Here is a 14,578-nt window from a genome sequence, read left to right on the forward strand (position 1 = left end):
TTATAGACATTAATCAGGTCCCCTCTCAGTCTTCCCTTCTCCAGACTAACTAGCCCCAGGTCTCTCAGCCTTTCTCCATCAGACAGATGTTCCAATCCCTTCAACATCCTTGTAGCCTCTGTTGGATTCTTTACAGCATCTCCCTGTCCCTCTTGAACTGGGGAGCCCAGAACTGAACACAATAATCCAGGTGGGGTCTCACTAGGGCAGAGGGGGAGAAGAACCTCCCTTGACCTGCTGAAACACACTGTTCTTAATGCACCTCAAGATACTATTTGCTCTCTTGGCCACGAGGGCACGTTGCTGTCCCATGGATAACCTGTTGTCCAACAGAACCCAGGGTCCTTCTCCATGGGGCTGCTTTCTAGCAGCTCAACCCCTCATCTCTATCACTGGATGGCAAGTTTTCTCCCCAGGACTCTACACTTAACTCTTGTTGAACCTCATGAGGTTCCTCTTTGCCCAGCTCTCCAGTCTGTCTAGACCTCACTGGATGGCTGCACAGCCTCCAGGTGGATCAGCCAACCCTCCCAGATGTTTAACATGCACAGTCTAAATCCATTTGTATTTTACATGTTCATGAGGAAAAGAACTGTGAAACACCCAGTTTCTGACTCCTGCTACCCATTTTCAATAGGATTCAACCCTTCTATTTCTTTGTCTCCCACCACCTTCACTGGGGTGACAGAAAGCTGCACTTTGCAGGTTAAGAATCCAGCTGCTTTCTGCTTGATATATACGATAATGAAGTAAGTGCAAGATTGACTGTCAAAGTCAGAAATGATAGTTCAACAGAACTATAACCCTAGATAAATCAATATTGAAATTTGGAGTCTTCTTTCATGTGCTCAAAGTCTGGAATAGATCAGATTGATTTCAAATGTACACAGCATTAGCTTCTTAGGAAGTTCAGATGTGAAGAGTTGTTATTTAATCTATTTTTGGGGGGAAAAAATAGAGAGAGGAACACACCAGCTGAAAAGAGCCCTGGTGCTGTATAATCAGCAAATGTAAGAAGAAATCCACTATGAGATAGCAATATGGGAAAGGAGCATGAAGAACATTTGACCAAAAACTAAATCAACATGAACTCTTCCTTCCTAAGGCATTTATAGACAAGGTGAGACACTGGCTCAGGTTGCCCGGGGAAGCTGTGGCTGTCCCATCCCTGGCAGTGTTGAAGGGCAGGTTGGATGGGGCTTGGAGCAGCCTGGGCTGGTGGGAGGTGTCCCTGCCCATGCAGGGGGGTTGGAACTAGATGATTTTGAAGGTCCCTCAAGATCCTTCCAACCCAAGCCATTCTATGATGCTATGAAAGTTCTCAGGACAGCTAACAATTTCCAATTTCAGAGCAGTGTAACAGACTTCAATTACTGGCCAAATTCCAGTGGAAGTGACTATATTCTGCCTCCTAGGATGCTCAGTGAAACCCCTACAATCTACTTCATTTTCTCCCACCAAACATTCCATGCTACCACTCTCTTGCTGAATGGCTGCTGTGCTTCCCCTTCAGCTCCTATTTTAAATCAATATTGAAATTTGGAGTCTTCTTTCATGTGCTCAAAGTCTGGAATATATCAGATTGATTTCAAATGTACTCAGCATTAGCTTCTTAGGAAGTTCAGATGTGAAGAGTTGTTATTTAATCTATTTCTTCGGGGAAAAAAAGAGAGGAACACACCAGTTGAAAAGAACCCTGGTGCTGTATAATCAGCAAATCTAAGAAGAAATCCACTATGAGATAGCAATATGGGAAAGGAGCATGAAGAAATCAACATGAACTCTTCCTTCCTAAGGCATTTATAGACAAGGTGAGACACTGGCTCAGGTTGCCCGGGGAAGCTGTGGCTGCCCCATCCCTGGAAGAGTTGAAGGGGAGGGTGGATGGGGCTTGGGGGAAACAACTGGGCTGGTGGGAGGTGTCCCTGCCCATGGCAGGGAGTTGGAACTAGATGATCTTGAAGGTCCCTCAAGATCCTTCCAACCCAAGCCATTCTATGATGCTATGAAAGTTCTTAGGACAGCTAACAGTTTCCAATTTCAGAGCAGTGTAACAGACTTCAATTACTGGCCAAATTCCAGTGGAAGTGACTATATTCTGCCTCCTAGGATGCTCAGTGAAACCCCTACAATCTACTTCATTTTCTCCCACCAAACATTCCATGCTACCACTCTCTTGCTGAATGGCTGCTGTGCTTCCCCTTCAGCTCCTATTTCAGTGCACTGAAGGGCCCAAACTCTGTGAAACCACAAAGGCCTCTCCCAAACAACTGCACAGCTTACCTGTGTTGACTGGATGACTGTCAGATCATTAATGTAGCAAAATCCTGCTCCCATGGCAGAGCGCAGCCCGGCGGTCCCAAAGCTCAGCCTGCAGCAGAGCCGGTCCCGTAGCTCCTTGTGCTTCCCATTCTGTAACAAGCTTTCAATCTGTTCTTTCGTTTTTTGGTTCTGCAAAAGAAGATTAAGGTCTTCATTTAGTTCTGGAAATCAAGATCTGAACTACATGCTTACTGGTTTTGAACAGTTCCCAGCTCTGCGGTGCAACAAGTTCTTCCTGTCCTATAAAATACCACTGAATGAACCATCCTCCAACCTAACTCTCACTTCTATCCTATTCTCCTTCTGTATCATTCTTTATTATAAAAGATTAAAGACCTCTTGCTGTCATTGATACCCTGATGTGTTTGCCAAGGCAATAACACACTCCCCCATCCCTGGCAGTATTCAAGGGCAGGCTGGATGGGGCTTTAAGCAACCTTATCTAGTGGGAGGTTGTCCCTGCCCATGCAGAGAGATTGGAACTAGATGGTCTTTAAGGTCCCTTCCAACCCAAACCATTCTATGATTCCATGATTCCCAGCTACATGAAAGCTGTAAGTGAGGAGTCCAGACTCTGGAACAGGTTTCCCCAAGGCAGATAACACAAATAAATTCTCAGTCTGCTGCTGGAAGACAGACAAAAATCCTCACTTCAAAGCAGTATTTCCTTCCTCCCCACCCTGCAGGAAAGGTCTGTAAACAGGCACAGTAAAATGAAGCTGATGTTGTACAAAGTAAAAATACAGCTTGTCATTTCAAGTTATATTAATCATCAGGGAGGTGAGTACAGGAGAGTCAAAGCACCTGTTTACCATGGACTCTCAAATAAAGATTGGGATTTCTGTCGTTTTTGACACTTTCCCCTCTCATTACGTTCACTGGATACAAGTGGGTTGAAAAAAAAAAAGACCTGAGTGCTACTCCTGAAGGTTAAGTACAATACACATCATTGTAAAAGCCACTTCTGCTACTCTCCAAACTCAGATTTTACACTTTACTTAGGAGGGTCTCAAGGATCTTCTCAGTGAAATCCAGAGAATGAAGAACAAATCTCCCCAATTACTTAAAAGTTCATAGAGAATGCATTTTGCACACAGGCACTAAACAAAGAATCCTCTGAAGAAGTCACTGGGTGTATCTTTATGAGTGAGCACCTTTCTGAGGGGAAAAAATCCTGGCCCCAAAAGCAGCCCTCATGTCAGTGAAGCAGAACAGAATCACAGAATGTTTGGAGCTGGAAGGGACCTTAAAAGATCCTCGAGCTCCAACCCCCTACATGGGCAGGTTCACCTCCCACTAGAACAGGCTGCTCCAAGCCCCATCCAACCTGCTCTTGAACACCTCCAGGGATGCAGCCCCCACAACATCTCCAGGCAGCCTGTTCCAGGGTCTCACCACCCTTACACTGAAGAATTTCCACCTGATCTCTAACCTAAATCGCTCTTCTTTCAGTGTAAAACCATTACCCCTTGTGCTCTCACTGCAAGCCCTTGTAAAAAGTCCCTCCCCAGTGAACTCCCTCTCAGTGAACACAAAGACAGAAACTGCTTTATGTTTTGTCCCCAAAACCAGCAACATAAACATCCACTACCCTACTCAGAGGAGACCTTTAGACACAAAATACTATCTAAATCAGTTAATTTTATGTATCTTGATATATCACAGAAACATCATGGTTGGAAAGGAACTCTGAGATCACTGAATCCAACCATCAACCCAAAAAAACCCCAACCAACCAACACCAACAACCACAAACATTCTGCCAGAAAACACCCACAGAAAACCCCACAACCTCAGCCACTAGAACATGCCCTGAAGAGCCACATCTACATGTTTCTTGAAGACCTCCAAGAATGGTGACTCTACCACCTCCTGGGCAGCCTGTTCCAGGGCCTCACTCTTTCAGTACAGAAATTCTTCCTAATGTCCAATCTGAACCCCCCCCGGTGCAACTTCAGGCCCTTTTCCTCTGGTCCTGTCATTATTCCCTTGGGAGAAGAGCACAACACCCACCTCCCTACAACCTCCTTTCAGGTAGTTGTAGAGGACAATGAGGTTTCCCCCTCAGCCTCCTCTTCTCCAAACTAAGCATTCCCAGTTCCCTCAGCTGTTTCTCATAGGACTTGTTCTCTAGACCCAAAGCTCCCTGCAGGTCTGTGATGTTTGGACAGTGATTGTCACAGCAGGGACTTGCTTGTTGGCTGCTCTGCTGTCACCTGAAAGAGGCCATCCCAGGGCAGACCAAAGAGCTGGTTAGCCCAGCACCCTGACAGCAACTGTCAGCAGATGCCTACAGGAAGTCTAAGGACAGCACAATCCTGGCAATGAGCTGGACAAAGATGTGAGGCCAACTTCAGTATTTCCTACAGACAGAGTTCCTGGTCCACACAGGAGGCCTCCTTGTACCAACAAAAGGGATACAAACACCAGACAAGCCAGGACAGAACATTTTCCAAATGTCATCTAAAACCCATGACTAAAATGAATGGGCACCTGACAAGGAAATGTTTGGCTAAATAGAAGAGCAGGATGCAACTCTTCTGACCTGAAACCCTCTCCATTTTAAGCAGTCATTGCATTTATGAAAAAATATAAGCACTTGCCATTCCCATGTGTAGAGAATACATTTATTCTCATTCCTTGTTCAGCTGTGGGAGTGATAATAAACATCTCTGAAAGGCCTTAAGGCAGGGAATGCTACAACCCTGTGAGTGTTTTCAAGTCAGTTCTATGCAGCACACGGTACATTACACAGCACAGTGGGGCAAGAGCGACTGATTATTGAAACCTCCCTCTGTTCATGCAGTATTTTCCTAAACTTGCATCACTGGCAAAGCTCTGAACTTTCAAGTGTACAAAACACATGTATTCAGACACTATTTGTTCTTCATAGCTATTCTGCACCCTCAGCTAATATTAAGGCTAGGAAACAATGGGGTAAAATTTGTAAACTTTAATATTAATGACCTATGATGATCAGAATTAGAAAACTTTAAAAAGGAAAATTTAGATTAGACATTAGGAAGAAATTCTGTGCTGTGAGGGTGGGGAGAGCCTGGCCCAGGTTGGCCAGAGAAGCTGTGGCTGCCCCATCCCTGGCAGTGTTGAAGGGCAGGGTGGATGGGGCTTGGAGCAGCCTGGGCTGCTGGGAGGTATCCCTGCCCATGCAGGGGGTTGGAAATGGGTGGTCTTTAAGGTCCCTTCCAACCCAAACCATTCTGTGATTCTATTATATCAATCACACTATCCTGGACATGCCTGGGGAGACCAGGGGCAAAATCAGGGAAGACAAGTCTAATCTGACAAAGAAAAAACACTGACAGAGGGGTAGGGATGTGTGTTCTTTTATAACATGGACTAACAGGGAGCGATTCACCCACAGAGGCTGTTATGAAATAAGAGGATAAGTAGTACCCCTATTTTATAACACAGGGATTTTAAAGGCTCCATAAATTCACTTGGTCATCAAGAAACTCAGCTTGTCTGCTGACACCCAGTTTGGACAAGACACCTCTCAGCTATAATAACACAGTCAACCCAGCCAGGCCTGCCAGCACCACTGGCAGTGTAGAGGCAATCGATCCACAGCAGTAAAAAAACAGTTACTCCAGCTGCAAATACTATGGCTGGTGCTTCTCTGAAAGTGTTGTTTCAAGCAGGGTCCTAAGGAAGGGTTAAAAATGGCAAATGGCATCTGAAAGGCAAAGGTGAAGCACCTCTGACATTTAAAATAGAGGTCAGCCAGCCTCAGCTCCCACACTGTTTGCCACAAGGCAACCTCTGCAGCACAGGGAAACGTGCTCTGCAAGAAGGAGGATCTTCAGGAGGGTTTGAAAAGTGCTGGGAAAAGCACAACAATATCAGCTGCACAAACTGTCACTAGGGGAAAAAATAGCCAATAAAATGTTCAGCCTTTAAAGGTCATTTCCAACTCCATACCTTCTGTGAACATTTGTTCAAAATCTGAAACTATTTCTGCAGCTTGACAACAGGATTTGAACACTAGCAAGATGAGATTTAAAATACATTTTCATTTCTTCATGCCTTAAAATAAAAAGGCAAGCCATTATTGTTCAGGCTCTCAGATGGCTCTGGAATCAAAGTCATTACTAAGAACACAGCTAAAAAAAGGCCTAAAAATAAAACAAAAACAATGGTGCACAACAAATATTTCAGAAGGGAAAGCTTCTCTTTTAGTGGCTCATAGGCAGCCCAGAAGAAAACAAGTAACTAATCTGAGAAGAGTGAGGCAAGAGCACATGAAAACTTCATTTCCCCTGATCATAATTCCATACGTAGTTTTGCTTTAACATATGATTATTAAATTGCACAGTATCTTTAATAGCTTTTTAGGACATACTGTATTTTTGCCAACAAGACTAGAATAACATGTAATGCATTACACAGTTTATGGTCTGGACTTGTGCAAAACTGAGGCAAGACTTTCCTGAAGCAACAGCACAAACATTTCTTTTACAAAGAGATTAACATGCATTTTTGATTGAAGCTACCTTATTTGTTTCCTAGGGAACAAAAATGAGTCAGCCAAGAGCATCCAAATAGCATTTGAATTTGCTCAGGTTGCATTCAGTTAGCTAAGATTTCCTGCCATTAGAAAAGCAAAAAGGAGGGGAAAAAAAACAACTGAGAATTTCCAGAGGCCCTGCAGTCAGGTGGGGCTCAAAGATAATGGTAGCTTCCACTGCTGAAGTTTATCCCTATTGCAAATGCTCAAAAAAAAAAAAAGGTTTTGCTGCTTTGCAGTTAGGAAATAAAGTGATACATCTGAAGGCTTCAGAGTCATTCATTTTTCAAAGTGGAATAGCTGTACTGGTAAACCACACAGCAGACTGGAGCATGAGACTTGGATTATGAAGAATAAAGTCTAGTATGCCTTTATGCAAAGCATATTTTCTGAGGTCATTAATACTACTGCACACTCACTCTCCACCAACACTTAACTTTCCTGTCATGTGAAGCATGAGACACCAGGAAGGTAAGTCAGCTTAGACAAGGTATTCAGCATCCCACTGGATTTCTGAATTCCAAGAAGATATCACCAATAGCAGACAGGGATACAATTACTGGATGCTGGGGTGAGAGGCTCATGAGCAGCTTTAAGTAGTTCATTGATGTATTAAAAAGAACTATAACAGTTCACCGCTTAGCAAAGAACTTCTCAAGCTGCTGGAGCCCAGCAAGGCAGCAGCGTGGTGTTAGCACCCAACCCAGTGAGCTCACACACCCTTGCCTGCATCAGAACACCAGTAAGATCCACTAATCACAATGCAGAAACCTCATGCAAGCAAAAGAGAAGTTCCTTAGAGATCCTTACCTCAATGTTTGGGCATTATTTTTAAATATCAAAGAAAACCCACACCAAAAAAAACCAAAACAAAACAAACCAAAACCCCAACCCAACAACCCACAAGACTGCCTAAGCTTCCTGTCTTAAGCAATAACAACTGGGGCTGTTTCAAACAAAACAAGGCATCCAACTCTCCTATGAGGACAGGCTGAGAGTTGGGGGTGTTCAGCCTGGAGGAGAGAAGGCTCCAGGGAGAGCTGAGAGCAGCTTCCAGGGCCTGAAGGGGCTCCAGGAAAGCTGGGGAGGGGCTTGGGACAAGGGCAGGGAGGGATGGGAGCAGGGGGAAGGGTTTCCAGCTGGCAGAGGGAGCTGGAGCTGAGATGGGAGGGAGAAATTCTGGGCTGTGAGGGTGGGGAGAGCCTGGCCCAGGTTGCCCAGAGAAGCTGTGGCTGCCCCATCCCTGGGGGTGTTGAAGGGCAGGTTGGATGGGGCTTGGAGCAGCCTGGGCTGCTGGGAGGTGTCCCTGCCCATGCAGGGGTTGGAACTGGATGATCTTGAAGGTTCCTTCCAACCCAACCCATTCTGTGATTTCCTAACCAAAGCTGTGCTCTAAGCATTGCGCCTGCAATGGCTCTAACAAAGCAACTCAAATCCATCTCATGACTTTAGGAATTTAAAGATCTCACAGCATGTGATGCTGCTTCTGAAGTCAAGCAGCTTGTGGATGTCAAGAATATGAAAAACACATTTCTTTCACCACCCTCCAAGCACACCAGATCTTGGCACTGCTGGCCAACAAGACTTTGTGAGGACCAGCTGAAACCCTACAGACAGCAGAGCAGCTCAGCAAACACTGGTCAGGGCAGGGACTCCAGCTGCTGTGGCAGCAAGTGCAGCATCACTGCTGGATACACAGAGGGTGGGAGATGAGGGCATAGGTGCTGTGGTGAGCTTAGTGCAGCCTCACCCCACCAACATGACTCGTGGTCTTGCCTAGATTCCCCAGCTGCTGCAGTGACTTGCCTGCTAGGGACACCTCAAGGGGTTCAGGGGCTGCTCCCAGGTACTGGTTTGTTCCTTATGGCCCCGTGAAGCTGAGCAGGGAATATCCCAGTAATGAGGCTGTGGTTGCTATCCCACACTAGGAAGTCGTTAGGGAATGGGGGGGGGGGGGGGGGGGAAAAAAAGGGGGGGTGTGTGAAAAAAGAGGCTGAGTCCATTTCAAGTGTCATGGCTCTGGCAGGGTCTGCCTGCTGTGATAGGAACACGTGTGCACCAGGAAAAATGTCTGGCAGAAGCAGCACTGATTCTTCCCAAAGGAGAGAGAGATCCTTCAAAGCCTCCAAGCCCCACACTCGTTTTCAGAGGATAACTTATTGGTGGAAAAAGCATCTGGCAGAGAGAAGGTCCTTCAAGCCCACAGGGACCAATCTCCCAAAGGCAAAGAGGGTAGGGAAGAGGGCAGCACTGGGGAAGAAGGTGAGACCCACACACAGACTCACATCCTCTAGGGATGGGGAGACCTCCAGTTCCAACCAACCAGCTTTCCACACAACTGACAAGCAGCCATCATGTCACAGGGCCTCACCCCTTACAGCCACACACACACAAGCATATATAGGTCAGGAAGCAGGATGAGGCAGCAATCAATAGGCAACAGATGCTGCTCCTCCTGCTGTGGGTGGGGAAAGGGCCCTGGCTACTGCCAGCAGTGTGCAAGGAGGCTGCAGATAAGGTGACACTGGAAGGAAAAGAGGACTCTGGAAGGAAAGGCTCATGCTACCTGAACATACATTGTTAGGGCCAGAAAAAGGACAGGCAAGGACAGAGGTGCCTCTCGCTGGTGATGGGGCTACAGTTGGTGGTGCTCCCAGAGCTCAAAACCAGATGGGATATCTGGAGACAGGCTAACTATTGCTGAGTAAATGGAGATAATTCCTTCCCCACAAAGGCCCAGGATGCTGTTGACCTCCTTCACCATCAGGGGAGGCCACTGGCTCAGCATGATGCCTACAGAGGCTCCCAGGACCTTTCCAGCATATTCCAGCCCCAGCTCACATTGCTACAGGGGGTTCCTCTCTCTCAAGCCTGTCCTCTTGGATGTAATGTCTCTGCTGGTCCATTCCTCCAGCCTGTCTACTTCCCCCTGTACAGCAGCTCTGCCCTCAACTGTCCAGTTCCCAAGCTGGCAGCACCTACAAAAATGTGAGTGGCCTCCAAGCCATTCATCTACCATTTTGATGTAAATTTGGCAGTTTACAACTTGCATAGTAATCACTCTGTTCTGCAGACATTCCTCGTGGATGTAGCCTGGAAGAAGGAAAAAAGGTCTAAAATTTGCTTAGAATTCAATAAATTTGACAGCTATAAATGAAATGCTTCAAGGTTTGCCAGCCAGGCTTCGATTTTTAATCAGCAATTGTTTTAAGCTTTTTCCCAAATTAAATCAGGGTCAGTCCCTACTATCCAAACACACCAGAGTATCTGTCTGTAGGAACTTCTAACAAAGAGCAGTGAAGCTGTGGCACAGCTAATCACTCTATATGTACATCTCATGACCAGCAGTGGCACTTGCATCCAGTTCTCACCTACAAATTCTTCTAGAAATTGCATGTTCTCACTTCCTATTCTTAATCAAGAGAACTTTGTTTTCTAGTCAGCAACTGCACCAACATTGTTAGGTGAAAATCAGTTAGGTAACTGCAGGCAAGCAGTGGGAGTTCCTGCAGTGGGAGAGGGAAGGGTGGTGGTTGGGTCAATCACAGCCTCTACACAGGGTCTTGTACTTGAGAGGTACAACGTTCCCTACAGAACCATCCTTGTCTCTGCCAACCCACTGGAGGAACATTTACACTGTGAGTTTGTCTTGTTCTGCTTTCTTCCTAAATCCTGCTGCCTCAGCTACAACATCTCCTTAACAGTCAACTACTTATGGTAGGGAGCCCATGAGAGTGGGGGAAGCCAGAATGAAAGAACATTTTAGGTACAGCAACCATTCTGCCTGTCTGGAGTGAACTACAGAATATTTTTCCTCCACACTCCAAAACCACTCCTTCAGTTCTGTCCCCAAAGGCCCTACACTTGCCCTGTATGTCTGTAAGGAGGCACACACAGCCCCAGATGTACTGCATCATGGCCCCACAGGCAGCTGGAAACCACCCACAGCCATATACTAAGACTTCTCCACACCACCCTCCATTTCTACACCCCATTATGGCCTTACAGGCAGCTAGAAGCTCTCCACAGTTGAGGACAAAGGGATCTCTGCACCATCTTCCATCTCCACACCCTATTACAGTCTTACAGGCTGCTGGAAGCTCATCACAGTCGTGGACAAAGGCAGCACCACATCACCAACCATCTCTGTACCCTACCACTCACCACCTCCACAGCCCATCATGGACCTACAGGCAGCTGGAAGCTCCCCACAGCTAAGGACAAAGGGATCTTCACATCACCTACCCCCTCTGTACCCCTCCATCTCCCTTCAGGCAGCTAGAGAATCCCCACAGCCACAGAGGAACCTCCCCACCACACATCTGAAGTACTTAAAGTTCCTTAAAATAAAGTTTTTTATTCCTGGACCCACTGGCTGGTTCTTCTGGTTTGTGCTGGTTTTGGTAACCTTTGAGGGTTGTTCCTTGCTGTCCTTGTTTCTTTCTATTTGTGCATTTTCAAATGTGTGTGTGTATACATACATATGATCTGTGCATATAGAAAAATATACTCATATATAGTGCACTCATTAGTAAACCTGAGAGCTGCACAGAAGGAGCCAGGTAGATGGAAGACACCAGGGCTGGGTGCTGCAGGTCTCCCCAGGAGCCCACTGCACAAACCACCTCTTTTACATTGATCCAATACAAAATAAGAAACAAAAAACCTGACATAACTGGGGTTTTTTTACAGTCCTTTTCCTATGTCTTTTTAAATAACCTGGATTTAAGCTTATTGTAGGAATGCTTTATAGCTCAATGCTGCTGAAGGAGGCAGTTTGCACCTTCCCAGACTGCTCCCATGAAAGTACTGGCCCCTTTCTTGAGTCAGGAAAAACAATTAAGCAGCTGCAGTGAGTCTGATCAATAAGAACTCCACTCCCTTTCCCCTGCCAGCCTGGATCCATCCCCTAAACAAGTGCATAAATATTGTGCCAGCTCAGGCAGGTAGTGAGGGTGAAGTACAGTAATGAGGAAGGGTGAGACCACCTGGATTTTTTCTGCAATTGTCTCATTCTGATTTGCTGCAGAGTAAGAACCATCCATTTCTCAGAACATTTTAAAATCATTAGACCACCCAAGTAAGTGTAGAGCAGCAGTTAAAAGCCCACAAGAGATCCTGCACTGGAGAGAATAATTCCATTTATCAACTCAGAAGTACCTAAGGCAGGAAGTTTCAAGTTACACAAAGCAAGTCCTAACGCTCAAGTCTTATTTCCTTTATCTGAAAGTTACCTGTGTAAACACAGAACAGTGACACCCTTTCCCATCAGACAGCCACAAAACTGAGCAACACAGACAGCAATGCCATGAAGTTTCACTGTTACCCTGATGGATTTAATGCAGTTTCATGTCTTAGGAACAGGCACTAAAGCCCAATACTTGTGTTGTTTCAGAGCTTTCCCCATTTCACAGAGCTGTTTACACAATCTCAGTACTGCTGGTTCTATCCAGATGGGGTTTGTGCCCCAATCTACCCAGAAACAACTATTTCAATAATTCACCATTTTATCTTCCATGTTTTAATGTTAAGAATTTGCAACCCATACATGTAATTTTGAAGACTTTCTCTTCTCACTTGTGGACAATTCCTAAACTTTATTTTCCCATTTTTATTCTTAAAAATTCACTTAAGAGTCTTAATAAGAAAAAAATACTGCAAGTTGAATGCCAGGAGCAGGTTATTGGTCTCTAACTACCACGTCCATTTCCTTTTGAAACAGAATCACATAAATTAAAAGAACAATGAGACACACTCCAAAAAAGCCCTAAAACCAACCAAGCAAGTAGGCAGCTAATCATGCTACACCTGTGCACTGATAATTAGTTAATGAATTAGTAAAATAAAATGAGAGCACAGTGAGAGAAGCCTGCACAACCAGCTCCTGGGGAACTAAGTCAAGTTATTTTCTCCCCCCTCCATGTGATGTTCCAGCAGTGCTTTTGTACCAACCACCAAGCAGCCCCTTCTCCCAGGTACACTCCACCACAGCAACCACAGCCCTGGAACAGCCCGTGTACAAACACTCCTCCAGTTCTTTGCTGGAGATGGGTAAAGCTACACCACACTGAGCACACCCCGGAAACAGGAGCCTTGTCAGTGATCCTACAGTGCTAGTTAATAAACCAACAGCTTAGGCTTCATTTTTACAATGAGGACTTCCTGAGGGGAAGCAAAAGGCACCCGTTACTTTCACAGCTTTGCTTCCTAGTCAGAGTATCTTTCTTTGAGATCATGTTTTTCATTAAGTAGGTCAGGATCTTACTCACACTCTTCCCTGCCATCACTTGCTGAGCCAGTATGTGACCCTCAGACAGACACTGAAAGCTTCTCTGCTGCTACACACAACAAACACTCAGCTGCTGTTCTGAGCACACCTCATTTTCATGCCACTTTGTCTGCAGAACATTCTTGCTGCTCTATAAAGCCACCTAAGACAATCACATCAAAATCATTACCACAAGCAAGGTTCAAAATTCTCACAAATGATCTAAAAAAAAGTGGCTTTTTCTCAAGAGGCAACTGCTCTGACACAGCTTTCTATTCAAGCCAGACTCCTTTAGGACAGGCAGATAAAGAAGTACAATAGGGAAGTTAGAGAGTGGATGAAGAGGAATTAAAGGGAAAAAACTAAATCAAAAAACAGAACAATGACTAATTGTTCATAGTTTACCAGGACCAAAGCAAAGGGAGGTGCCTTGTGCCTACAAGCCTGTCTCTAAGAAAAAAGTAAACACACAGCAATCAAGGAGAGAGGATGAGAAAGGAAGGAGATTTAGTTAAGTGATCTTCCTTTAATCCAGTTGCTAGAAGCATTAATGAAGATGAGAGAGAAGGAAAGCAGAAAGACCATCATATGGTCAGGTTTCCCTCCACCCACACCCCAGTCCTTGATCAGTTTTGGTTTTAGAAGAGACTGGCACATACACCCCAATCAAAAAGGATGAAGAGCACAGCTCTAAGAATTAATTACAGCAAGTAATTTTCAATTAAGTTAGAGGATAAAAGCTCCCCGCAGCTAAATACAGCTGTGAATGTAGTGCATAGATTTTCTTCCTTGATCAAAAGCAGCAAAAGTCCCTCGGGCCAAGGGGGATGGGGTGAGACTGACGCAGCTCCTTGTCAAGCTCTTTGATAAGCAGCAAACCTACAGAGACCTCATTTCCTAGTTTGTGGTGAGATGAGGGCATCAGACAACTAATACCTCCTCATGCTGCACTTGCTGGTTTCTCCTTACCTTCCCATCCCACACCTCTTTCATTTCCACCCTCTATAGAGTGACTGCAAGTGCTTCTGAAGCACCCATGCCCCAGCCCCTCTCCTGCAGGAGCACCAAGACCTCCCCTCTCCAAGCAATTTTGATTTTTCAGAATTCACAGGAACTCTCTTGGAAATCTCTCCCAAGTAGTAAGTTGGAGCAGCCTTGTCAGAAAGGTCATGATTATCACCTAGGAAAGCAAGGAGAAACAGGTACAATCAAGCTGGCTCTTCAGTTTGTATTTTACTGCTTCATTCTGGCCTTAGAAGGAGCTATAGAAACAGAAATATTTCACTGTTGCAGGTTTGAAATGAAATCTTATCCCTGATAACATTAAAAACTGTAAGTTTTCCTACTTCATACCTTTTCAGGATAACCCTTCATTAATCTTGTTTTAAAACAACCCTTTCAGTACACTACCCTAGAAGTTAAAAAACCTTTTTTATTGCAGTTCAGTCTGGGTTATCAAATGT

General features: G+C 45.2%; 1 protein-coding gene across 1 annotated transcript in view; it reads right to left on the reverse strand.

The window, feature by feature from the left end:
• PGM2L1 (phosphoglucomutase 2-like 1) overlaps window positions 1-14,578 on the reverse strand; it is a 47,630-nt gene that overhangs the window by 23,375 nt on the left and 9,677 nt on the right. Inside the window, exon 2 of the mRNA XM_010004562.1 lies at window positions 2,284-2,483. Coding sequence (XP_010002864.1) covers window positions 2,284-2,483 — 200 coding nt within the window. The remainder of the gene's footprint in view (window positions 1-2,283; window positions 2,484-14,578) is intronic.

This window comes from Chaetura pelagica, unplaced genomic scaffold (genome assembly GCF_000747805.2).
Source record: "Chaetura pelagica isolate M959 unplaced genomic scaffold, ChaPel_1.0 scaffold659, whole genome shotgun sequence".
Taxonomy (NCBI): Eukaryota; Metazoa; Chordata; class Aves; order Apodiformes; family Apodidae; genus Chaetura; species Chaetura pelagica.